We start from the raw sequence: 27918 nt of genomic DNA on the forward strand, positions 1-27918 counted from the left end.
ATCTAGGCGGGTGTCACCTTCACAGCCAGAGGACCTACTCGCCAGAGATCCAGAAAGCCATCGAGGGCGTCCAGTTCATCGCGCAACACATTAGGGACGCGGACCGCGATAATGAGGTATGAAAGACCTTCCTGACGGGGACGCCTGCGAGTGATGGGTGGGGACGACTGACTGGTGTGTTGTGTCATTAGGAACAGGTTGAAGTAGATGATAGGGGAGATACTTAGAATAGAAACACAAGGAGCAGTAGACGGGGAAAAGGATGATGGCAGGTCATTCACTTTAGGATCTCAGAGGTCCTTGTTTTTTTTTTTCGAAATTTTCGGGATAATTTTCATTGTGCTCCACCTACCGTGTGCCTGCAATAGAGGTCTTTAGGGTTGCATATACTCACAGCTTTTCAAGATTTGTTTTAGAAACCACTGAGTGTTTTTTTTTTACAAGACGAACTGTTAAGTTTTTTGTTAGAGGACTGTCAGGTGTTTACTGAGTGGCCTCCAGCTGACTTTGTTTAATTACTGTGTCTGTCATGGTAGAGACCGCATGACCTTGCTTACTCCTCAGACTTTTAATACTAATTCATATTAAAATGATCTGTAAATTGTTTTGTCTATACCAAAAACAATAGAATGAATGTATATAGAATGATTCCTAAGGTCTTGTTCACCTGAGGCAGTGACAGGTGTGTGTTGGAAGCTATAAAGTGGTTTATATTCATGTCTAAAATGGTCTGTATATTTTGTACCTGTGAGTCTCCATTAGCTTCGGTACTTTAGGTAGTTACAGGTCAGTTAGAGAATAAGTCTCCATAAATTGATATAAAACAATCGATATGGTTTAGGCCAGTAGTGTCTTTATGTATTAGTGATAATCAACGATCTGGTGTTATTGTTTGACTCCAGAAAAAAAATATATTGTAGGTTAAAAAAACATGAAAAAAAATCGATATTATCTTCAATCAAAGGAAAGGTTAAATTTATTCAAGAGCTTCAATATGGGAAAATAAAATCCTCAAACATGATAACCTTAAAAAAAATACAAATAAAATACAGTAAAATGATAAACAAGAAACAACTGAAAACAAAGAAATGACAACATAGAAGAGGAGAGGAATAGAAATTGTTGGTAGTGTAAAATGGATGCCGAAGTGTGAGACTCTACTGTCAGGGTGAGCTAACAGCTTACTGACGAGGCAAAAGAGTAATAGCTGGCCTCCAAAGTGTGTTCTGGTGGCCTAGCTGTTGCACTTATCAGGCTGTCTTAGTGTCAGATAGATGGAGAGAGAGAGAGGAGAGAGAGAGATATGTACGGAAACTGGGTGACTCAGCACTTACACCCGATAAACCGATATCAAAGGACTCGTTTACTGAACCGATAATCAGATAATAGTTTAATCTAATTCAACAGATTTCAAGTTAATCACTAGAACTATGATCAGATAACGAATTAATCTTGTTTAAACGACGATAAGGAAAAACCTGACTTAGTATCTTCCATTACTGAGCACTAACCCTTGTACAGTCTGGTTCCTTGCCGACAGAGGAACTAACATACTGGTACCCGGAAATAAGACAACATCCATTAATTACGTCTTATGTTTTAGAGATTTCTATTACTAGAGCTAAGTTGTAAATAACCCCAGCAGCTGAAGGTAAGAGTCAGATGTTGAATGAATAAATGAACCTTCAACTTTATGAACCATATATACCTTTAATTAGGTTGCGAACACTCACCTGCTGGAGGTATTTAGAAGACTCTCCTACATTGTTGACACACACTCTGCCTCTCTGTTGACATCTTCCTGTAGAGTGAAAACAAACTCTCAGTAAACAAATAATACTTGAGAAATTAAGATGATGATAAGATGATAAAAAACATTTATCCGTCAGTCCCTTAATGTTTACCGGGTGTGAGTGGTGACGTCACTACCAAAGCCCTCAGCTGGTGGTTGAGTTGTGTTTGTCTGAGTCAGGCAGGTATTACAGGAGTCAGGCAGGTATTACAGGTTAATTTAACACTACCTGGACGAGATATTAATGCTAGCTTAGGTTACTAGAAGGGGTTACATAAAACATGATCTTATCAAAAGTTTTGGATAAATTTTTTGATCCATTGTTTATCGCAAATTTTGGGGGAGTCGAGATTGTGACGTCATTCATAAAGATCTAACGAGGTGGACTGTGTGGTCAGTGGTGGCGCTGTACCATAACACAGTCGATGGTCAGTGGTGGCGCTGTACCCATCGATGGTCAGTGGTGGCGCTGTACCATAACACAGTCATGGTCATGTGGCGTGTACCAAACACAGTCGATGGTCAGTGGCGTTACCAACACAGCGATGGTCGGTGGGTGTACCATAACACAGTCGATGGTCAGTGGTGGCGCTGTACCATAACACAGTCATGCATCGGTCAGTGGTGGCGCTGTACCATAACACAGTCGATGGTCAGTGGTGGCGCTGTACCATAACACAGTCGATGGTCAGTGGTGGCGCTGTACCATAACACAGTCGATGGTCTGGTGGCGCTGTACCATAACACAGTCGATGGTCAGTGGTGGCGCTGTCCGCCACAGTCGATGGTCGTGGTGGCGCTGTACCAAAACAGTCGATGGTCAGTGGTGGCGCTGTACCATAACACAGTCGATGGTCAGTGGTGGCGCTGTACCATAACACAGTCGATGGTCAGTGGTGGCGTTGTACCATAACACAGTCGATGGTCAGTGGTGGCGTGTACCATAACACAGTCGATGGTCAGTGGTGGCGCTGTACCATAACACAGTCGATGGTCAGGTGGCGCTGTACCATAACACAGTCGATGGTCAGTGTCGCTCAAATAACACAGTCGATGGTCAGGGCGCTGTACCAACACACACCCCCAAACACACACGCGATGGTCGTGGTGGCGCTTCCATAACACAGTCGATGGTCAGTGGTGGCGCTTAAACACAGTCGATGGTCAGGGCGCTGTACCAACAGTCGATGGTCGTGGTGGCGCTGTACCAAACACAGTCGATGGTCAGTGGTGGCGCTGTACCATAACATCGTGGTCAGTGGTGGCGCTGCCCCAGTCGATGGTCAGTGTGGCTGTACCATAACCACACGTGGTGGCGCTCCATAACACAGTCGATGGTCAGTGGTGCGCTGTACCAAACCACAGGTCAGTGGGCGCTGTCCATAACACAGTCGATGGTCAGTGGTGGCGCTGACCACAACACAGTCGTGGTCGGTGGCGCTGTACCATACACAGTCGATGGTCAGTGGTGGCGCTTTACAACACAGTCGATGGCGGTGGTGGCGCTGTACCATAACACAGTCGATGGCTGGTCAGTGGTGGCGCTGTACCATAACACAGTCGATGGTCAGTGGTGGCGCTACACTCGATGGTCGTGGTGGCTGTACCATAACAGTCGATGGTCAGTGGTGGCGCTGTACCATAACACAGTCGATGGTCATGGTGGCGTGTACCATAACACAGTCGATGGTCAGTGGTGGCGCTGTACCAAACACAGTCGATGCAGTGGCGCTACAACAGTCGATGGTCAGTGGTGGCGCTGTACCATAACACAGTCGATGTATATATTAATCTGGAATCGATTTTTTATTATTACTTAAGTTCCTTTTGTTTTTGGTTCAGGAAGTCATTTCTCGCATGTTGCTTTGGTGATACCCGAGGGCCTGATCTCCTCCTCCCCTCCTCCCCAGTGAAAGGAGGATATAACTCATTTCAGTGTGTCTGTGTGTCTGTCTTTGTCTGTGTGAGTGACAACAAACTACTGCAGACTGATTTGTTTAATAACTTGTACTAACTAATTAATTCACTTGTGTTGGATGTGTTCAAGTGATTAACACCATTCCAACTTTATTGTCCCTTGTCAGTGTTTGTGAGACAGAATTAAAAAAAAAAAATCTCCAGATGCATTGACTGAATGTCTATATAAATTACTTTAAAATTTTACCTGGAAGAAACTAATACCAAGTTGCATGTGTTATTAACTGTGTTGATAATATTGATTATGACTATGCATTTTTTAACATTGACCAAATAATAGAATTTACAGGAATAATGGACGGACTCAAGTGGCAAGAGAACCCACATCGCTAAAATGACCTCCCTCCCTCCCCTGAGACAGACTCTTGTACCCTACTGACGTCACACAACTTAAAAGAAAACTCTCTTCTCGTTCTTTTTTTTTCATTACACTAAAGGTTTGCGCCAGGGGGACTATACCACGTCTCTTCACCAGCCCACATAACCTAATATTTGAATAATAAAAAACTTGCTATTATGAGCTGTCACTTGGAATCAAATTCTATCATAGTTTTGTATTTTTTGTTTCCATTTTCCAGGAGTGTGAAGACTGGAAATTTATAGCCATGGTCCTTGACCGGCTATTTCTCTATGTGTTTCTCCTTCTCAATATATGCGGGCTGGTCATCTTTTTCCGAGCACCGTCCCTCTATGACCAAAGACCGTCAATAGATCAGTTCATAACAGAGATAGGCTTAATTCTGCAGCCGCCCAGGAACAATTCACACACGAGCCAACAATAATTGTCCTCGACCGCTCTGGCTCCCCGCGTGTTACGTTCCCAGTAAGTTTGAAGTTTCCATCACTGCTCATAAGAGATCCGGCTGGTTATGAGCCTTGGATGTGGAGGTCAAGAAGGCTCGTTTTCCCTCTCCGTCTCTCTCTCTATCTCACTCTTTTCTTTATCTCTCTCTTGTTGGGAGAGGAAAAGGAGCTTTATTGAAGGACTGCTTATGGCTCAAAATCCGTGCGATGATCTCGTTATTATTAACACTTTCTTACATCCATTATATCTTTATTATATATTTATATGTATATACATATACATATATCATCCGCTTTGGCGCACTTTCGTTGTGCTTTTGTAACACTAATAAAACATTTAGTCCGAACTGAAACTTAACTAAACCGAACGATCTTAAACACCATCTAAACAAAAATAAAAAAAAAGAATGGATTTAGACGTCTTCATTTTGTATAGACCTCCGCTTGCATTTTCTTATATTAGTCTAGAGCCTCACAGCACGCTTGGTGACTGACTGCATGACTTGTTCATTGTGTACAGAAAGTAGTTGTCTGTCTGTCTGTCTGTCAGCCAGTCTGTCTGTCTGTCATGGGGCTGTGAGCCTTTGTTTAAGTCACTTCCTTTAAGCATCATAACATTGAAGGCATTCGTTTCAGATACAAGACCTTCAGATGAGATTATTATTTTGTTTATACTTTTAAGTGATTATTACGGAGGAGGTCATGCGAACCCGAACACCTGAGTCTCCTCACTCACCTGTTAACTCCTTCCTCACAGGAGTCTCTTAATGAACTCACAAGTGTGTGTGTGTGAACTTAATAAAGAATCACAACTATCCTCCCCTCCTGTCTCTGCTTGGTGACACAACACCGTCTGTAGAGTGAGAGATGATCAAGCTCTGTACAGACACCCAGTACTTACACAGTCAATAATAACAGTCACTTACAAATGATAAACACGATGTACATCCACTCAAGTCCTCTTTGTTATTACTTCTATAAATACATAAAGTCACTTACAAAAGGACAGAGATGATGTGCATCCACTTAAAAAATCCTCACTGTTATCAATTAAGTTAATTTACCAATGGCAAAAGATCATGTGTATAAGTAAGTTCTTAAAAATGGTTCGCATGATTCTTCCTTTACTAAATGTGGTAACTAAATAATTGTCTTGGTTATATGGCCCCCCACGTGAGGCCTGAGCCGAGCCTGACAATAAATAAAATGTGATAATTTTTTTTTAGTCATAAGTCCCTCAATAACGACGAGAACTGGTGAAAAGTTGGCCTCGAGTAAACACGCTGTAGATGACGGCAAAAAAGAAGAAATATTTTATCTATGTAGAAAAAGAAAAAAAATATTATGTTTAGGTTAAAAAAGGTGAGAAAAAACTAGAAATATTGGATCTCTAAGTTAAAAATGAGAAAAAATAAGGAAAAAACATTGCAGTTGGTTTATTTCCACGTAATAGAAATGAAGAAATGTTTACTGTGGTCCCCATTTAAACAAAAGATGTTTAGCATTTACTTTTTCACGTACAATATGAAGTGATGTTATTCATTTCCCAGCAAAGTGCAGAAATATTCATAAATAATACATTAGTGTTGTTTTTCCTCAAATAAATATAGAGCATTGTTTCCCTCACCAACAAAACAACACTAAAACAAAAGTTTTCTCCCCCCAAGCAAAATAATTTATTTGATTTTACGTTAAATAGAAAATAAAGCAACTTTTCTTTTCACATATAATACAACAACTTGTTTCCTTTCCAGAAATTAAATAAAGATAAATTTCTTTGCCAACGTAAAACATTTAACATATTTAAATACATTTCTTTTCACAAAACAAAAAAACAATAAAACACCTTTTTTCACATAATAAACAATAAAACAGCTTTTTATTTCCACTTAAAATACAACAAAGCAGTTTTCTTTGTCCAAGTAAAATAGTAATGTCAATAATCGTCTAATTTTTTTTTTTCGTGTTCTTAAATGTTGCGTTTGTCTGCAGGTTTACCAAGTCCTTGTCAGTATAACCGTCATTAGTATCTGTAGCGTAGCATTATGAGTAGATCTTTGGAGTTTGTGGTCTGTGTATATGTTAGCTGCGGGCCAGTGAGAGCTTAATAACTTTAGGAGGTTAAAGTTAAGAAGAGTATTTGAAAGTTATCTGAGTGTGACTACGAACCTTCCCAAAGAAATTTACAACAACGACACAGACACAGGGAAATGATAGTGGCATGGTGGTGGGGTGATGGCGGTGTGTGAGGATAGGGGTGGGTGATGGTGGTGTGGGGGTGAGGTGATGGGGGTGGGGTGGATGACGGTGTGGGGTGAGGTGGATGGTGGGGTGATGGCGGTGTGGGGGTGAGGTGATAGGGTGGGGTGATGGCGGTGTATGGTGATGTTGGAGGTGTGTGGGGTGGGGGATATCATAACCATGGAGTCACTTTCCACCTATAGTCTTCAGTACTGATAAGCGATAAGGTTATAGAGTGAAAATATCTCATCTACAACAACAACAACATCAACATACAGAGGCACTTTACTCAATTCTACAACAGGATGGAAAAAATAATAACTACAATAAATAGAGCAAATCGTGATATACCTACCCTTCACTGCCTACTTCACCCCCGGCAGGTAATGAAGGAGGTTGGAGAATACCCAGGCAATGATTGAGAGGAGACTGGAAAATAATGTTTGATAGAAAATGAGTTAGTGATGTACTGAGGTGTAGGCACAAGGTGAGGGTAGACGTGTGGTGTTGAGAGGTGATAATGACACTAATAGGTACTGAGGTGTAGGCACGAGGTGAGGGTAGACGTGTGTGGTGTTGAGGGTGATAATGACACTAATAGGTACTGAGGTGTAGGCACGAGGTGAGGGTCGACTGTGTGGTGTGTGAGGGGTGATATGAACTAATAGGACTGAGGTGTAGGCACGAGGTGAGGGTAGACGTGTGATGTTGAGGGGTGATAATGACACATAGGTACTGAGGTGTAGGCACGAGGTGAGGGTAGACGTGTGTGGTGTTGAGGGGTGATAATGACACTAATAGGTACTGGAGGTAGGCACGAGGTGAGGGTCGACGTGTGGTGTTGAGGGGTGATATGACACTAATAGGTACTGAGGTGTAGGCACGAGGTGAGGGGTAGACGTGTGTGGTGTTGAGGGGTGATAATGACAATGTAGGTACTGAGGTGTAGGAACGAGGTGAGGTGGTAGACGTGTGTGGTGTTGAGGGGTGATAATGACGCTAATAGGTACTGAGGTGTAGGCATGAGGTGAGGGAGGTAGACGTGTGTGGTGTTGAGGGGTGATAATGACACTAATAGGTACTGAGGTGAGGCACGAGGGGGTAGACGTGTGTGCTGAGGGGTGATAATGACGCTAATAGGTACTGAGGGTGTAGGCACGAGGTGAGGGTAGACGTGTGGTGTTGAGAGGTGATAATGACACTAATAGGTACCTGAGGTGTAGGCACGAGGTGAGGGTAGACGTGTGGTGTTGAGGTGATAATGACGCTAATAGGTACTGAGGTGTAGGCACGAGGTGAGGGTGACGGTGTGGTGTTGAGGGGTGATAATGACACCACAGGTACCGAGGTGTAGGCACGAGGTGAGGGTAGACGTGGTGTGGTGTTGAGGGGTGATAATGACGCTAATAGGCAATTGAGGTGTAGGCACGAGGTGAGGGTGAGACGTGTGGTGTTGTGAGGGATAATGACACTAATAGGTACTGAGTGTAGGCAACGAGGAGAGGGTAGACGTGTGAAAGTTGAGGGTGACAATGACACTAACAGGTGACTGAGGTGTAGGCACGAGGTGAGGGTAGACGTGTGGTGTTGAGGGGTGATAATGACACTAATAGGTACTGAGGTGTAGGCACGAGTGAGGGTAGACGTGTGTGGTGTTGAGGGTGATAATGACATAATAGGTACTGAGGTGTAGGCAGGTGAGGGTAGACGTGTGTGGTGTTGAGGGTGATAATGACACTATGGGTACTGAGGTGTAGGCACGAGGTGAGGGTAGACGTGTGTGGTGTTGGGGGTGATGACGCTAATAGGTACTGAGGTGTAGGCACGAGGTGAGGGTAGACGTGTGTGGTGTTGAGGGGTGATAATGACACTATGGGTATGTGAGGTGTAGGCCGGGTGAGGGTAGACGTGTGTGGTGTTGAGGTGATAATGACGCTAATAGGTACTGGGTGTAGGCACGAGGTGAGAGTAGACGTGTGTGGTGTTGAGGGTGATAATGACGCTAATAGGTACTGAGGTGTAGGCACGAGGTGAGGGGGTAGACGTGTGTGGTGTTGAGGTGATAATGAGCGCTATAGGTACTGAGGTGTAGGCACGAGGTGAGGGTAGACGTGTGTGGTGTTGAGGGTGATAATGACACTAATAGGTAGGAATTAGAGAGCAAGTAGAGGCAGTGGGGAGAGGGGACAGGGCGTGGGTTGCCTGGCGTAGCTCTGGTGTGGTGGTCATGGGCATGGGTGGGTGGGTATGGATAGGTGTGACTGGCTATGGCTGGTTGTGACTGGCTGTGGCTGGGTGTGACTGGCTATGGCTGGGTGTGACTGGCTATGGCTGGGTGTGACTGGCTATGGCTGGGTGTGACTGGCTATGGCTGGGTGTGACTGGCTATGGCTGGGTGTGACTGGCTATGGCTGGGTGTGGCTGGGCTATGGCTGGGTGTGACTGGCTATGGCTGGTTGTGACTGGCTATGGCTGGGTGTGACTGGCTATGGCTGGTTGTGACTGGCTATGGCTGGGTGGCGACTGGCTATGGCTGGTTGTGACTGGCTATGGCGGGTGTGACTGGCTATGGCTGGTTGTGACTGGCTATGGTGGGTGTGACTGGCTATGGCTGGTTGTGACTGGCTATGGCTGGGTGTGACTGGCTATGGCTGGGTGTGACTGTGGCTGGTTGTGACTGTATGGCTGGGTGTGACATGGGTGGTTGTGACTGGCTATGGGTGGTTGTGACTGGCTATGGCTGGGTGTGACTAGTGGCTGGGTGTGACTGGCTATGGCTGGGTGTGACTGGCTATGGCTGGGTGTGACTGGCTATGGCTGGGTGTGACTGGCTATGGCTGAGTGTGACTAGCTATGGCTGGGTGTGACTGGCTATGGGTGGATGTGACTGGCAATGGCTGGTTGTGACTGGCTATGGCTGGGTGTGACTGGCTATGGCTGGTTGTGACTGGCTATGGTGGTGTGACTGGCTATGGCTGGTTGTGACGGCTATGGCTGGTTGTGACTGGCTATGGCTGGTTGGTGACTGGCTATGGCTGGGTGTGTGACTGGCTATGGCTGGTTGTAGGCTATGGCTGGTTGTGACTGGCTATGGGTGAGTGTGACTGGCAATGGCTGGTTGTGACTGGCAATGGCTGGTTGTGACTGGCTATGGGTGGTTGTGACTGGCTATGGGTGGTGTGACTGGCATGGCTGGTTGTGACTGGCTATGGCTGGGTGTGACTGGCTATGGCTGGGTGTGACTGGCTATGGCTGGGTGTGACTAGCTATGGCTGGGTGTGACTGGCTATGGCTGGGTGTAGCTATGTGGGTGTGACTGGCTATGGGTGGTTGTGACTGGCTATGGCTGGTTGTGACTGGCTATGGCTGGGTGTGACTGGCTATGGCTGGGTGTGACTGGCTATAGCTGGGTGTGACTGGCTATGGCTGGTTGTGACTGGCTATGGCTGGTTGTGACTGGCTATGGCTGGGTGTGACTGGCTATGGCTGGGTGTGACTGGCTATGGCTGGGTGTGACTGGCTATGGCTGGGTGTGACTGGCTATGGCTGGGTGTGACTGTATGGCTGGGTGTGACTGGCTATGGCTGGGTGTGACTGGCTATGGCTGGGTGTGACTGGCTATGGCTGGGTGTGACTGGCTATGGCTGGTTGTGACTGGCTATGGCTGGGTGTGACTGGCTATGGCTGGGTGTGTGACTGGCTATGGCTGGGTGTGACTGGCTATGGCTGGTGTGACTGGCTATGGCTGGTTGTGACTAGCTATGGCTGGGTGTGACTGGCTATGGCTGGTTGTGACGGCTATGGCTGGTTGTGACTGGCTAGTGGCTGGGTGTGACTGGCTATGGCTGGTTGTGACTGGCTATGGCTGGTTGTAGCTATGGCTGGGTGTGACTAGCTATGGCTGGTTGACTGGCTATGGCTGGGTGTGACTGGCTATGGCCGGGTGTGACTGGCTATGGCTGGTTGTGACTGGCTATGGCTGGGTGTGACTGGCTATGGCTGGGTGTGACGCTATGGCTGGGTGTGACTGGGCTATGGCTGGGTGTGACTGGCTATGGGTGGGTGTGACTGGCTATGGGTGGGTGTGACTGGCTATGGGTGGGTGTGACTGGCTATGGGTGGGTGTGACTGGCTTTGGCTGGGTGTGACTGGCTATGGCTGGGTGTGACTGGCTATGGCTGGGTGTGACTGGCTATGGCTGGGTGTGACTGGCTATGGCTGGTTGTGACTGGCTGTGGCTGGTTGTGACTGGCTATCGCTGGGTGTGACTGGCTATGGCTGGGTGTGACTGGCTATGGCTGGGTGTGACTGGCTATGGCTGGTTGTGACTGGCTGTGGCTGGTTGTGACTGGCTATGGCTGGGTGTGACTGGCTATGGCTGGGTGTGACTGGCTATGGCTGGGTGTGACTGGCTATGGCTGGGTGTGACTGGCTATGGCTGGGTGTGACTGGCTATGGCTGGGTGTGACTGGCTATGGCTGGGTGTGACTGGCTATGGCTGGGTGTGACTGGCTATGGCTGGTTGTGACTAGCTATGGCTGGTTGTGACTAGCTATGGCTGGGTGTGACTGGCTATGGCTGGGTGTGACTGGCTATGGCTGGGTGTGACTGGCTATGGCTGGGTGTGACTGGCTATGGCTGGGTGTGACTGGCTATGGCTGGGTGTGACTAGCTATGGCTGGGTGTGACTGGCTATGGCTGGTTGTGACTGGCTATGGCTGGTTGTGACTGGCTATGGCTGGGTGTGACTGGCTATGGCTGGGTGTGACTGGCTATGGCTGGGTGTGACTGGCTATGGCTGGGTGTGACTGGCTATGGCTGGGTGTGACTGGCTATGGCTGGGTGTGACTGGCTATGGCTGGGTGTGACTGGCTATGGCTGGGTGTGACTGGCGCTATGGCTGGGTGTGACTGGCTATGGCTGGGTGTGACTGGCTATGGCTGGGTGTGACTGGCTATGGCTGGTTGTGACTGGCTATGGCTGGTTGTGACTGGCTATGGCTGGGTGTGACTGGCTATGGCTGGGTGTGACTGGCTATGGCTGGGTGTGACTATGGCCAGGTGTGACTGGCTATGGCTGGGTGTGACTAGCTATGGCTGGGTGTGACTGGCTATGGCTGGGTGTGACTGGCTATGGCTGGGTGTGACTGGCTATGGCTGGGTGTGACTGGCTATGGCTGGGTGTGACTGGCTATGGCTGGGTGTGACTGGCTATGGCTGGGTGGTGGCTGGCTATGGCTGGGTTATCTTACCTCTTTCTGATTCCTTTCCTTAACATTCTTAACAGCTACAATGCTTAGGCCAACTTAATGCTCATATCAACAGCAACAATAAGCGATAAATACTTGTATATATATAAAAAAAACACACGTGTACACAATGTCTTTATGCATGCGTGTGTAGAGTAATTTAAGTATGATAATATATAAATAAAAACAAATATTTAAAGTGTAACATAATCCCCAAAACACATTACGACGGCCATTAGTACTAAGAATGTAATATAATTGTGAATGTTATAATGTGCATGTGTATGTAGCGAGGATGTGTGTATATTGTGTATGTATAGGTTGTGTACGTACATGTGTAGATATACTGTGTGTACCGTGGATGAGTATATTGTATTTGTGTGTGTGTGTGTGTGTGTGTGTAGGTGTTATGGTTGTGTAAGTATTTAGTTGTGTAGGATTGATGGACGTACATAGAAGACTTGTGAACAGATAGAGATTACCGGATAGACAGATAATAGTGGAATGGAGAGACAGATAGATTGACAGGTGTAGATAGATAGATACATATATACCGTATACAGACAGACAGACAGACAGATACACACACACACACACACACACACACGTCCGTACCCAAAGCCACTGAAATTCTACATTCACACAAAAACACATCTCACTCCCTCCCACCCTCCTCTCTCTCTCTCTCCTTCCCCCTCTCCCTTCCCCCTCTCCTTCCCCCTCTCCTTCCCCCTCTCCCTTCCCCCTCTCCCTTTCCCCTCTCCCTTCCTCCACCATCCCCTTACATAAATATACCACACCAGCCACTTATTTCACACTAATTATCCCACGAATAGCAATTGCTGTCGAATAAATCAGCCAGAGGAGAAATTTAGCGGTGATACTACCCTCACACCTCCATTAATTCACCTGCTGCTCTGAAGATCGTGGGGTAATTATGCAATTTAATGACTCATGGCATTCACCTGCTGGAATAGTAATGTTGCCATCAGATGATAAAACAATTCTCTCATTGGTATACGCTCATTTACATCAGACCGATAGTTACATCTGAAGACAAAATGAAAATACTAATTTCTGTAAGCGTAAGTCAGCCCAATATCCGCCTTCCCTGACCTGACTGTGAGCGTTATTTTCCGTGAGTTATTTTTCTGTATTGAGGAACTGAACTGTTATTGTTTACCTGTTGAAAATAATGTAAATCAAGATAAAATTACAAGGGAAGTAAAACTAAATTAAGAATACTATTTTTTTTTAATATTGAATGAAAGTTAATTTTTTAGACGAGTGAAAGTAATATTTTTTTTTTAGTTTTTAATATAGGAAAAAGTAATTAATAAGACCATATACTGTGAAGGTTATAAATTATTGTACACCTTATTTTGGCCAAGATTCAATGTCCTGTTTGTACGTACAAGTATTTACGGTAATTTGGGTATCAATTAATGCAACATCTTATTTTGTTAGTAATATAATTGTCATATCCTATTATGAACTTAAATAATATTATATTTTATTTTAGGTGTTAGTTATATGTCAACGTATTTTAAGTAAATCGTGTGATATCTTATTTAGGGGTTGAGTAAAGGTGATATCTTATTTTAGGGTTAAGTAAAGTGATATCTTATTTTAGGGTTAAGTAAAGTGATATCTTATTTTAGGGTTAAGTAACGTTAATATTTTAGGTACTGATAATGTCCTACTCTATTTCTCGTAATATAAAGTAACATCCTATTTTGGCTACAGTACAGGTGTGTTCATCTTGTGTCTAGAGGGTGACAGAGTACAGTAAGTTACCCTAATTCATTGATAAGTGAGCCATGAACTGTTTACTTACTGTGTGTTTATGTGGTGGTGGCGGTGGTATAGTGGGGGTGGTGGTGTGGTGGTGGTGTGGTAGTGTGGTGGTGGCGGTGGTATAGTGGGGGTGGTGGTGTGGTGGTGGTGTGGTAGTGTGGTGGTGGCGGTGTGTTGGTGGTGCCTGTGTGGACCACTTTTATAAGACACAACCAAACTCTCTCTCTCTCTCTCTCTTGATTCTCACATTAAGAAAATACCGTGAAATTCCCTTCTTCTTCTGTTACTTCCTCCCTCCTCTTCTCTGTCACTCTCTCTCCCTCTTTCTACCCTCCCTCCCCTCCCTTTGTCCTTCCCCATTACTCTCCCTCACTCAATTACTTCACCACTCCTGTCTTTTACCAGCCCCTCCCACCCTTCCCACTTTCTCTCCCATCCCTCCAACTCTCTTTCTCAACTTTCACACTCTCTCTCATAGTTTTCCTACTCCCTTTCCCACTCCTTCCTTTCCTTTCTCTCTCTCTCTCTCTCTCTCTCTCTTACCAGCCATCCTATCACATCTTCTGTCAAGCCTTTCCAAACCTTCCCTCCAGTTTCTCTCTTCCACCTCTCCCACTTCCTCTTTCCCTCCTTCCATCCCTTCCACGACGTTAAATCCGAGGTTAATAAGGGTCGTATTGTTTCCGTACGTGATTAAAGTAACCTCAACCACACACATTGTTCCTCTCTCTCTCTCTCTCTCTCTCTGTCTGTCTGTCTGTATTATAACTTGACTCATTCTAACTTAACCTAACTTAAGTCACTTTAGTGTAACTGTGTTTAAACTAACCAAACTTAACCTAATCTAATCCTATCTAATCAATCCTAACCGTTATTTAATCTAACCTAACCTGACCTGACCTAACCTAACCTAACCTAACCTGACCTGACCTAACCTAACCTAACCTAACCTAACCTAACCTAACGTGACCAAGAACAAATTTGCGAGAGATTGAGAGAGAGAGGGAGAGTGGAAAGGGGTAGAAAATCGGAGGAAGAGAGCCAGAGAGAGAGAGAGAGAGAGAGAGAAGGGGGTGAATAGAAGCTAAAGAAAGAGAGAGCAAGTGGGAAGGAGAGAGGTAGAGTGAGGCAGAGGAAGAGGGTCAACAAAGAAAGCGAAAAGGAGAGAGAGAGAGAGAGAGAGAGAGAGAGAGACCTACAGCAGTTAAAGTCTCCCTGTGTGCGTGCGTGCGTGTGTGTGTGTGTGTGTGTGTGTCTGTGTGTGTGCGTGCGTGTGTGTGCGTGTGTGTGTGTCTACATATGGTACGCTTCTGGCTATTATAGTTCCCCTGGTTGGCTGTCGACAGTAAAACACGGAACACGCTTCTCCGTCACCCCGACACACAAACACTCGACTTTAGGCAAAACCCGACTCCTCCCGACTTTTTTTTTATGTTGTGTAGCATCCGACTTTAAGCTCCCGACTTCTGAAATTTGCCGAAAAACATCCGATTTTTTACGTGCAAAATCCGACGACAGAAACCCGACTCATTGATTTCAGACATCCGACTTCGTATACGACCAATATCTAACAACCGACACACGACTTCCGACACCCGACTTACGATTCCCAACGACCCTCCAGCATCATATACCCGACTTACAATCCCAAACACCCGACTTCCAATCCACAAAACCCGACTCCCTCACTCTCTCCTCACACATGTGAACTAAAACACCTGTAATACGTCAAGATACCTGTAGGTACACCTGCCCTCACTCCACAGGTGTTTTTTGTACACATTCTGTCTTTTACTCCTTTTATCTTTCTTTAATTCAATTTTCTTTCTTTTTCTAATGTCTCTGCTTTTTATATCTCATTTTTCCTTACATTATTTCATTATTTAGGTCATCCTTCCATCCTTCTTATGTCCATCTTTATTCTCCTTTTTTTCTCATTCTATTATCTTTTTTTCCCTTCTTCCTTTCCTTCTCCTCCTATATCCCCCCTACACCCGTTTTAGTCTCCTTCCCTCTGCATTAGCTATTTCTCCTTTCTCTTCCATCTCTCCTTTCTTTCATCTCCCCTCCCTCTTCCATCTTTTTCTTTCGCAATAACCTAAGATAAATAGGCCCACTATAAGCCACAAGATAATCATCGATAATTGGCGATTATTCCACCATATTAACTATAACACCGAACTTAGATTCCCAAAGGATGTTACGTTAATTTTTCTTCGTAACTGGAAATGTAAATGAACGTAATCTAACTGACCTTAACTAAATACCTTCACTTAGAACAAGGTAAGGGATAAATTGAACGTATGGAATCTCTCTTAATACGGACTGTACGTTCCAATCCTCCCTTTTTCTCCTCCACATTGAACGTACGAAAAGAACTTGACTATATTAGGTTAAAAAAGTGTTAGGGAATCGAGCAAGAATTTCCCGCCAGTTTAAGTCAGGGTTGAGAACGTCCATAAATTCATTACAGAGACCGTTAGGGAATTTCCTCAGGTTGTAAAAGATGACGATAATATTCCCCTAAACCCAGAGCCGGGCGTGAGTTGTTGAGCCTCCACCACTACCACCACAAGAACAACAAGACAACAAGAACAACAAGTACCGTGTGGGCTCTCTCTCTCTCTCCCTTCTCTCTCTCTCTCTCACTCTCTCTCTCTCTCTCTCTCTCTCTCTCTCTCCTTTTCGCTTTCTTTGTTGACCCTCTTCCTCTGCCTCACTCTACCTCTCTCCTTCCCACTTGCTCTCTCTTTCTTTAGCTTCTATTCACCCCCTTCTCTCTCTCTCTCTCTCTCTCTCTGGCTCTCTTCCTCCGATTTTCTACCCCTTTCCACTCCCCCTCCCCCCTCTCTCTCTCAATCTCTCGCCTCCTTCCCTCTCCCTCTCTCTCCCCCTCCCCCTCCGGCTTTCTCTCCCACTATTTACATTATTTACAACTGCTGGTAATTTCCTCTCACTTCACCTCTCACTTCCCACTTTTCCTGCTACTCTCTCTCTCTCTCTCTCTCTCTCTCTCTCTCTCTCTCTCTCTCTTCACTCACTAAACATTACAAGAACAATGATTATATACTTTTTAATTAATATCTATCTTATTTATTATCGACAGAAATACATATAATTAACAAGTAAATATATTTTTTTACACATTATGACTTGTAAGCAAACACAACTCATTATTGCAGGAATAAACTTTGAAAGTATAAAAAGTAAAAACAAAATCATTGAACTTATGGCGAGTACAAGAAAGTCTTAGGCTCGTACTGGTGAAGTAAATATTATTACGTCAGTAGTTCGCAAGAAGAAAAGTTTTTGAGTTCGTGGGAGTGAAAGTAATTTTTTTTTTATTCTCTAAATTTTCTAAAACTGCCTAACCTATTTTAAAGACTTAATAAGTAGAGTAACCAGAATAAGAAAAAAGAATGATGGATAGAGAGAGAGAGAGAGAGAGAGAGAGAGAGAGAGAGACCTATACACAGTCGTGATTATATTGACGAAGATAACAGAAGGCGCGGTAGCAATGTCACACACACACACACACTACATACTCGGTTGGTCAGACGATACAGGAGTGCATGGGACTCTTATCCGTGTGTCCCCGTGGTTTAAGGGCGCCAATCAAACGTCAAGAGAGAGTGTCGTTCATTGGTGGCGGGACTGAGGGGTGCTAGCCAATGAGGAGTGGCGTTCCCCTTACGCAAACTGTTTATAATCGACAATGTGGAGGAGGAGAAGGAGGAGGAGAAAGAGGAGAGGCATGATGATGGGAAGGGGGGGGGAGTTGGTGTGAGGGACATGTGGAATCTCCAGGGAGGGATTTAAATGGGGGATGAGGGTGTTCCAGTAGGGAGGAAAAGGGATTTAATGGGATTTTCTTTTTTAGAGATTTTTCTATGGATCGAATTAATCTTATGGGGATTACAGAGATTAAATAAAACTTCCAGGACGGGATTTCAGGGATTTAAACGAATCTGATTGGATGTGAATTTACTCAAAGGACACCTCAAGGAAAAAAAAAACTTTCTTTAGTAGTTCCAAAGAAAACATATTTTAAACGCTAGCATTAAAACAAACAAAAAACAAAAACAAAACACGTTTAACTTTGGTAATCCTGGTTTAACATCAATCATTGTCAAAGCCGATGATGAGAATGATATTGATGATAAATGGGTCTTAGCTTTGGCAAAAAATTCTTCATCGAACGAACAAATGATTTTTTTTACCTAACCTTCCTTCCCCCCAACATAAAAAGAAGTAATGGAGGTTATATATGGAAAATAACTCACTGTGTAAATTGACTCCCCATAGTGTTAGACAAGACGAGTATCACTGGACAGGCACAGTCATCACATATTTACGGCCTTGAGTGAAGCACATTAATCACACGGTTCGTAACGACTCAGGTGTTTAACTATGGTAATACCTGTGTGATAATTATTTATATTATTATTATTATTATTCATGAAAATTAAATTCCTTGAAACAAAAACGCATCAGATGTGGTCGAAGAGAGACGCCATGTTTGTTTACATTAAGTTACACACTAGATGGCACCAACTAGCCAAGCTTTCTCTAACTAGTCTAATCTAACTTAACGATCTTGGGTTATATTTAGTCTTAGTTAGGTTTAGTTTGGGTTGTTATGTCTCGTTTGTTAGTTAGTTAGTTAATAAACATACGTCTAATCAGCCTCTCATCCATTATCGCCCCTATCACCTGATGAAAAAGAAACGGAAATAGAATATCACTCGTCTATTACTTAACAAACCCCAAACGACCGTCAAAAAGTCGATCAAAATACAAAAAAAAAATCACACGGGAAAAACCCACCTTCATGACATACAAAAAATAAATAAAATTATAAAAACTCGTATAATTAAAAACCATTCTCATAGTGACGTTATATAATTCGGGCATATAATTTGCTCAGGATAATCGAGGCCTTCTTTTCACCCTCATAAAATATATATAATTATATAAACCATAAATATCTCCTTGTCTTTACCCTTCCCCCCCTCATCTTATTTAGTATTGATAGTAAACTATTTCTATTATGCTCAGTGCTAGTAAAACAAAAAAGACTAATTAATGATTAATTTCATGATGTATATTGCTGTAGTATTATCCTCAACTTTGGTTTAGATAAATGCAATGTTTATTCTCATGCAAGTTTGCTTATTTCTTCTTCCTCTCTCTCCGTGTTTCTTTCTCTCTATCTTTATCTTAATAATCTGCTACTTAATGTCCCTATCTTCGTTGTTGTGTTATTTCTTGTGACTTTTTTTACTATTCTATTTCTGTTATTTATTCTTCGTATCGTGTTCTATCCCTCTGTTTTATCATATATACTCTATATTGCTTTAACTTTTTATAAGCATTTAAAAAAATAGTAATATAATATAATGAATTTTTGTTTTTTTTTTCCTATATTATTAAATATAATTATTTTTTTTCTTTCATCATTTAATAAAACAACAACACATATTCTCGAGCTCCTCATGTTTCCCCTATTTCAATTTTGTTCCTTTAAAAAAAAAATTCAAGTCATCGCTTTAAAATAATAAAAATGAGTTTTCTCTGTTTGACTTGGCTAACTTTGCACACCTGGCCATTACCCCATTTTCTGTAACTGAACTTCTTCCCGTTTTCTTCAACACAGGTGATACAGGATTGGAAATACGTGGCGATGGTGCTGGATCGTCTCTTCCTGTGGGTGTTCACTATCGCCTGTGTGGTGGGCACTTGTGGCATCATCTTTCAGGCTCCCTCGCTCTACGACACTCGCGCACCTATTGACGAAATCTACTCGCAAATTGGGACCGAAGTTTCTACAACCCAAAATACCGGTTAATAAATCACACACGGTGCTTCTCTTGTGTGTGTGTGTGTGTGTAAGTGTGTGTGTGTGAACGTACGTGTGTGTGTACGTGTGTGTGTGTACGTACGTGTGTTTGTACGTGTGTGTGTGTGAACGTACGTGTGTGTGTGTACGTGTGTGTGTGTGTACGTACGTGTGTGTGTACGTGTGTGTGTGTATGTGTGTGTGTGTTTATTCCTATATGTTTGCTTCTTTGCTTATAATAAGTCGTAGTTGCGCCTTCAATGTTCCATTTAAAAAACAAAAACAAAAAGACACACACACACACACACACACATATATATATATATAAATATATATCTAAATATTTATGAATATTATCATCCCTCAGTTTTATTGACCCTTACAGACCAACTCTCAGGACTTGTGAGGGAGAGTTCGGTCTCCAGTGTGAGTTAGTGTAAGTTAAGACTATTTACAAGTACTATGTTAAGGGCTGTTTTATCTCACTTAGAGAAGTTTTAGTAGTGAAGGCTCTAAAGTCATTATAGTGTCATAAGTTTGAGAACTATTAAGTAAAAGCGACGCTCATTATAAAGTTCTGTAGTGTTGTGACATTTCTGTTGCACGCGCGTGTGTGTCTGTGTGAGTGTTTGTTTGACTATGCGTGTGTGTGTGTAAGTATGTATCTTCATGCACACAAGAGAGAGCTATTGACATCTTTGATGGAAGTTTGAAGTATTTAAATCGCTCATGAATTCAAAACTTTGGCTTCAGTCAGTGAGTGTAGTTGACTGGTCAGTTGACAAAGCACCACCACGTGTTACTGACCCGTAGAGGACAGCCGCCTCGTCATGTTCCTGGGTCATGTGATTATAGACGTTACCTAATAATTCACATGTTAGACAATACTTGTTATCGTCTTTACTGGTTGTCAAAGCTGCTCAAGAGGTTCCCGCGTTTTCACTACAGAAAAAAACCCCCGCTAAACCTCTCTCTGATGTCATGAAGTGGTGACTTAAAACTGATGTCAGAATATAAACAAGATCCCTCCCCTATGGTGAAGATAACCTTTCCTTCTCTCCATGTTGTTGATGCATAACATTAATATTAGGGAAGAGTGTATGGGACATTTTATATGCTTAAGATTTGTACATAAACAAAAGATACCAAGACGTAGAGGTAATAATACTATTTGTTGAACTGGTCAGGTGACACCAACCATCCCTCCCTCCTTCCCTCTTACTTGAGATACATAGTCAATGGACTTTTTTAAACCATCAACAAGGTGTAATTCCAAAACCCTTTACAATGTATTCTCATTTAAATCTTCGATGTTACAGGAATCAATATGGAATTTGTACAATTTTTTACAGCTATTTGTCTGTTAGCTTTATAGCTTTAGAGCATAGTAGTTTTCCCCAGACCTCCACACATCTTAGTTGGTCTGCGGCTCATACTCCTCACGGTCTAAGAGGTGTTAAGGTCTGGTAGTGAGACCCAGGGATGTACTGGAGTGTATGACTGATTGGTTCACACCTGACAGCACTAGCACGCCCGCAATAGATGTTTTCTTTTGGCCATTAAATATTAAAACAACAACAACGAGATGACAGTTTTAAAAGACGGACAGGATATTATTTCTTAATTTGTCAGAGATTATTATCCGGTTTAGATATTAAGACTTGGTGAACGATACTTAAAGAATCTGGGAGTTGAAGCATTACACAACAGTAACAACAACTGCGTCAAACTGCTGCACTCTGGCTGTGGGTCCTGTGCTCACCGCGTCTTAGCATTATCATCCACCATACTCCGCTAACGAGACTTTTCATGGAGTCGAGTGTACAGAAGGGTCAATGTTCAGGCAATTAGATGGGCGTTATCACCCGTGTCAACTATCCAACTCGTTATCCGGAACACTGTCGCGTATAGGAGGACTTACTTCATTCCTTAGTCTTGGAGGCACACAGTGGCATTTTGATTTCTCCGTTAAATGGGGACCGGAGGTTGAACCAATATGCCACTACCAGGTGCTGTCTACGGTGCAACTAATTACTGTATACAAATGGACACTGGATAAGAGACGAACGAAGATAAACAGATGTATATTTACTGTCAGTTATCCTTAAGTCTCTTTCGTTTGTCCATTATTTTCATGTTATTAAAGTGTCGAGTCACAGGTGTAGTGTCTCACCTGTGCTAACACTTGACCCTCACTCAGGCACAGGTGTAGTGTCTCACCTGTGCTAACACTTGACCCTCACTCAGGCACAGGTGTAGTGTCTCACCTGTGCTAACACTTGACCCTCACTCAGGCACAGGTGTAGTATCTCACCTGTGCTAACACTTGACCCTCACTCAGGCACAGGTGTAGTGTCTCACCTGTGCTAACACTTGACCCTCACTCAGTATTACTTAAAAAGATTTTCCTCGCAGTTGACTTCATTATGAGACTTAAGTTAATTACTTTTTGGTAGTTTTTATGCTTAATGGACAACTTCAGGAAGATGAATTTTGTAAGTTACTCTAAGGTCTGGCACTGATACGTGTTCTTATCCCACAAATATGCTGCAGCGAGCGGCCTATTCCGAAGAAGTTATCATTTAAATACAAACTGACCACAAAGTAGAGGTGACGCCAAGCAGCAAGAGGTTGACAGAGGTGCTGTACAAGGTTGACCACAGTTTTTTGGTTCCATTTGGTATTTTTGTATTTCACCAAAAATATCAGCGAATAAACACAATGACTGGAGTTGACCTTTAAAGTAATTGTATTTTCTCACCTGTATTTAACAAGTGTTGTATAGTATTTCTTCCCTAATTCCCTTGATTGTTGGTCCTATTTTGGTGAATTAATAGTTGTTATATATATATATATAGGTCATTATATAGCTTACCTGACCCATGAACGAACCCAGCGTTATAAGATTGTGTGACGTGAGTACCCAGGGAGGTGTTGGCTGGAGCCCGTCACTTGCCGCCGCCTCCTGACCAGTGTATCGCAGTCGTGGGCAAAAGTAAACATACTAACTCCATACACAGAGTACTGTATACTTCTTGATATGAACGAGTTGTTGTCTAGTGTAGAAACTGATAGTGAACAGTGCTTAAAGATCTTAACTATTGCAGCACCTGACTACTTTAACAACAACAACCTCTCATCTGGAAGTTGTAAACATCATTTGCCTTTTTAATTTAATAATGAACTGTGGCGACGTGAGGCTTCATTCTGTAATTTGCTCAATTTATATCAAACAATGCCTTTATTTTCACTCGCATTACCTGAAAATAAAGTGAAAACTCAGGTTAGTTCCTGAAATGTCTGTCGAGGACTTACTAATATCGGAAAATATATGGATGGTGACAAGGCTAACCAATCACTATCACCACACATCTGTTCTAAGAGTCTGATTGTGTTAGAGCAGTGAAGGTAATCAGTGTTAACGATAAGACTAAACCAACCACTGGCAGTTATGTAAAATAACCCTCAGAAAACGCTAAAACACCAATACACGATAATGAACACAACGCAACACACAGCACAACACTTCAGATCTGTTCCATTCTGCCGCTCGAAAAAGCATCAACCCAGACTCCTAAAAACCCACCAACACGCAGAGAACACTACCATGCGTAACACCAAGCTAATATTCTTGTTTCCTCTTGATCACTAAAGTTTTATAAGTGTTTTGCCACAACATGGAGAACACACTTGTGATATTGAGAAATGATTTATGATTTCTATAACGTTCGTGCCAAGTTGTTGATATTTTGAGTCATCTTGAAATTGATTATCAAATACAAACGTAACTGCAATGAGGACACATACATTGAGAGTTTAATGCAAATGAATAATGTTTGAAAAAATAGCTTTATAGTCACAACCTCTCCCTGTTACATGAAATGGTGATTAACTAATATCATCTGCTTCAAACTGTACAATAAGAAACATCCTTCACACGAGAAAAACTTATCAGTCAAGGCAGGACAGACAGACATTGGGTTGATTAGACAGAGAGGGATATTAGTGTGCGTATACCTGGTCGCTATAAAACTGTCACATCTCAAGTAAAATATAAAAACAGTAAGCTATGTAAAACAGATAACGTATTTATTCTGTGTAACCTTACCGTCAATATAACCCCTCACGACCCCTTAAAGTTGTAAATATTAATAAACCTTTTCAATATAATGCTCCAACTATTATAATGCTCGTGGTCATCATTGGTTTTATAACATGAATCTCTAACCAAAAATTTGAGAGAAATTGGGCTAAAGGTCAAAGGGATTAAGGGATAACTCGTGTATCGTGGGCCGCGCAGTGTTGACTTGCTGGCGATGAGGTCGAGGGTAAAACGCGGTGTTGTGAAGTGCTTAGGTGGCAAGATCCTATTAGTCTTTTCTTACCATTGTAGATGTTTTCCCTTTCTTTTTCGTTTTTCCTCTTTTTTTCTCTCTACTTCCTTTATTCTCTCTTGTCTGTGTGCCTGTTTCCATCTGCCTGTAGGTCTCTCTCTCTCCCTGTCTCCCAAACTTTATATATTAGATTAAGTGAACGATAAGTATCTTGGTGATTTATACTGTTTGTGCATATAAACACACACATATATAAATATATATATATACATATATCTATTTTTGGGGAAGTATTTCCTTTGAAATAACAGAGATTTCCCAAGAATTGCCGACAATTGCTTAATAGCTGTAGTTGTTCAGTAGACTAGTTCAAGAAATGGGTTGGTTGGATCAACCCCGACACACATGCTGTTGTTCTCTGATTTTTACATTGTGTTCCCAGAATTTCAGACTTCGAGGCTGACGCGGGGAGCAGCGGGTCACTTTTTTCAGAGGTTGTTTATGTCCGCACTCACCGGCTGTCGCCCCGATCTCTGAATTTCAGGAACTGTTAACACAAAGCGCACTCAACGAAGATTAGCATTTTTTTTCTAATCAAGTTTATTCTTATGTGATTAGAGAGATCCATCAGCAGTGGTGATTCTTTATAAGGAAGTCTTTTGTTTATGACTAAGGCTTAACGGAGACGTGATTTGTAAACCTTTTGAAAGAAGAGAAATTGTGATTTATTTCAGTGATGTATTGATACGAGATAGACTAAAACCACCACACCTTTTTACCCTTTCAATGGAGTTTGTTCCTTAATATGTAATCAAATATGTATACCTTAGAAAAAAGAAAAAACATCTTCAACATAAAGAAGTTTCACTGCTCACACACGTCTAAAAAAAAAATTATGTTAACTAAAAAAATAATAATAATTTACCATGTTGAATCAAAATCTGTGCCAAGAACGAGTAGAAACAAGAAGAGTCTTCCTCCAGTACCCGAATGTTTTGCTCACTCTTACGGTTTCAGCACTACATAAAATATTTAGAAGAAGAAAACAAAAAAAATATGTGAAGCACTTTGAGATATTTTTACCGCCCTTAGTTCAGTACCAACAACATCCGGGGTCTTGATACAATAAGTGAAAGAGACAAGGGACACCTGGTGGAGAGATACTAGTGACTATGATGTAGTAGTACAGTATTATATGAATAGGTAATCAATAAAATATATCATTCTTCAATAGTATCCCCCTTGAACCTGCCCTTATGATAAAAAATGGGAAATTGTTTTACTCTACGTGGAATTTTGAGATAACTTTAGTCAAATGAGCATCTTTGGGTACGATAAAAATATGACACTTAATTGATTAGTTACAACACTTAGAAACTCAAATACGTCTCTTAGATGTTCAGATATGATGCTTGATGTTTATATCCGACTTCTAATTCACATATATGATCCTTAATGCTCAGATCTGGCCCTCAAGTACCAATAAGTGACACTCGAAGCTCCACACAAAACATAATGGCTTTCGTCAGCTCCTCAATGTTGATATATCCAATTTACGATTCAAAAAAAAAAAAATTAACAATGGGGTAATAATAATCAATGGCTGTCTTATGCCAAACTTTAATAATAGTAATAATAAAAATAATGATAATAATAAAACACATCCCTCACTCATTAATGAAAACAACATCCATACGTGAGGTCAGGAAAGGTGGAAATTCATGTAACAAAAAAAATCAATATATATAAAGGAGAAACATTCATGTATCTCTCTCCGTCTATCTCTCTCCTCCATCAGCTGTCTCTCGTCTCTCTACTTCACCAGGGTGTTGTGTCAAGTACTTCCCTCTCAATAAAAACAAACAAAAAAATAAACACATCCTTCTTTGTCAATAAAAACCCCTAAACATTCACCATTGCCTATTTTTGTCCTTCCTTGGTGAAATAAACCATATTTTTGTCCTAATGTTTTCTGTCTCTTCTCTTCTCCTTCTCCCGTTTTCTTTCTTTATCCCTCTCCTCCTATCTCGTTTTCTTCTACCACCTCCTTCTCCTTCATCCTTCTCCTTCTCGCTAATCTTCTCCTTTATTATTTTCTTCCTCCTCCTCTCTTTTCCCTCTTTTACCTCCTTCTCCCCCTCCCTTTTCCCTATTTTACTTCTTCCTCCTCTCTCCTCTTCCTTCATTTCTCCTCCTGCTTTCCTACCCCCTCCCCCTCCTCCCTTTTCCCTCTTTTACCTCTTCCTCCTCTCTCCTCTTCCTTCATTTCTCCTCCTGCTTTCCTACCTCCTCTTCCTCCCTTTTCCCTCTTCCTCCTGTTCCATCGCTTCTCCTCCTACTCTCCTCCTCCTCCTCCCTTTTCCCTCTTCCTCCTGTTCCATCATTTCTCCTCCTGCTCTTCCACCTCTTCCTCCTTCTTTCTCTCTCCTCTTCCATCATTTCTCCCCCTTCCTTTTCCCTCTTTCCCCCCCTCCCTCCCTCCTCCTCCTTTCTTTCCCCCTCTTCTCCCTCCTTCGTGGCATTGCTCACCCCGCCATGGAGAAAACTTTATTCAGTGTTATTGATGTGTGTGTAATATTTCTCTTGACGCTGCAATAAATGATCGTCTGTCCGTAGATGGTTCTTTGTATTGCATTAATTAAACCTGCTCTTTTGATGGTAGTTTATTGTTTTAATATGTTTTATGTTGTTTTACTTGGTTTATTATTGTTTTAATATTTTTGTTGTTGTTTTACTTGGTTTATTATTGTTTTAATATGGTTTTTGTTGTTTTATTTGGTTTATCATTGTTTTAATGTGGTTTCTTTGTTGTTTTGTTTGGTTTATTATTGTTTTAATGTGTTTTTGTTGTTTTACTTGGTTTATTATTTTTTAATGTGGTCTTTTGTTGTTTTATTTGGTTTAATATTGCTTTAATGTGGTTTTTGTTGTTTTACTTGGTTTAATATTGTTTTAATGTGGTTTATTTATTCTTTTACTGTGGGTTTGTTATTGTCTTACCGTGGTTTTTATTGTTTACTTGTTTTTTGTTGTTTTATTTATTATTGTTTTACTTGGTTTAATTGTTATGGATGCTGTTCGTTTATTGTTTTGCTGTTTTATATATTGTTTTCCTTGGTTTATACTTTTTGTTTTGTTTTAATTGTTTTTTGTTACAGATGCTGTGGTTATTGTTATGAAAGCTGTAGTTTTTTTAACGGTTTTAAGTTGTTAGGTTTTTAAGTTGCTGGGTATTTAAGTTGCTGGGTTTTAAGTTGCTGAGGTTTAAGTTGCTGAGGTTTAAGTTGCTAGGTTTAAGTTGCTAGGTTTTAAGTTGTTAGGTTTGAAGTTGCTGGGTTTTAAGTTGCTGAGGTTTAAGTTGTTAAGTTTTAAGTTGCTAGGTTTTAAGTTGCTAGGTTTTAAGTTGCTAGGTTTTAAGTTGTTTGGTTTGAAATTGCTGGGTTTTAAGTTGCTAGGTTTTTAAGTTGCTGGGTATTTGAGTCGCTAGATTTTAAGTCGCTGGGTTTTGAGTCGCTGAGGTTTAAGTCGCTGGGTTTTAAGTTGCTGGGTTTTAAGTTGCTGGGTTTTAAGTCGCTGAGGATTTAACCTATTCATATCTACTTACATTGACGGGATCAGGTGTATAAGAGCCACCAATATCCTCTAAATATCCCTGACTAACTCATTAATTTACTAAGGTATATACCGGTACAGGTAGGTATGTATATACACTCAACATGACGACCTAACTTCCTGCTATGACTTCGGAGGGTCAAGAGGTCAAGTTCAGCCTATGATATGTAAGTATGTGTATATATGTTTTGTCACCCAAAAAAAGTCCTGTCGCGAACCATGAACCCCGAGATTCAGACTCGTGAACCCGAAGCAGTAGATACTGATACATTAT

General features: G+C 42.1%; 1 protein-coding gene across 3 annotated transcripts; it reads left to right on the plus strand.

Moving 5' to 3' along the window:
- On the plus strand, positions 1–25945 carry LOC121856617 (acetylcholine receptor subunit beta-like 2; the record flags this gene model as incomplete). Of its 3 annotated transcripts, none has more annotated exon segments than XR_006087008.1 (3): positions 1–116; positions 19516–21998; positions 22046–25945. XR_006087008.1 is itself a non-coding variant. In XM_042352271.1 (2 exon segments), coding segments are annotated over 2 exon segments (308 nt in total), but the record flags the coding sequence as incomplete, so codon positions are not given.
- Positions 25946–27918: the final 1973 nt, after the last annotated feature.

This window comes from Homarus americanus, unplaced genomic scaffold (genome assembly GCF_018991925.1).
Source record: "Homarus americanus isolate GMGI-L3 unplaced genomic scaffold, GMGI_Hamer_2.0 scaffold1024, whole genome shotgun sequence".
Classification (NCBI taxonomy): Eukaryota; Metazoa; Arthropoda; class Malacostraca; order Decapoda; family Nephropidae; genus Homarus; species Homarus americanus.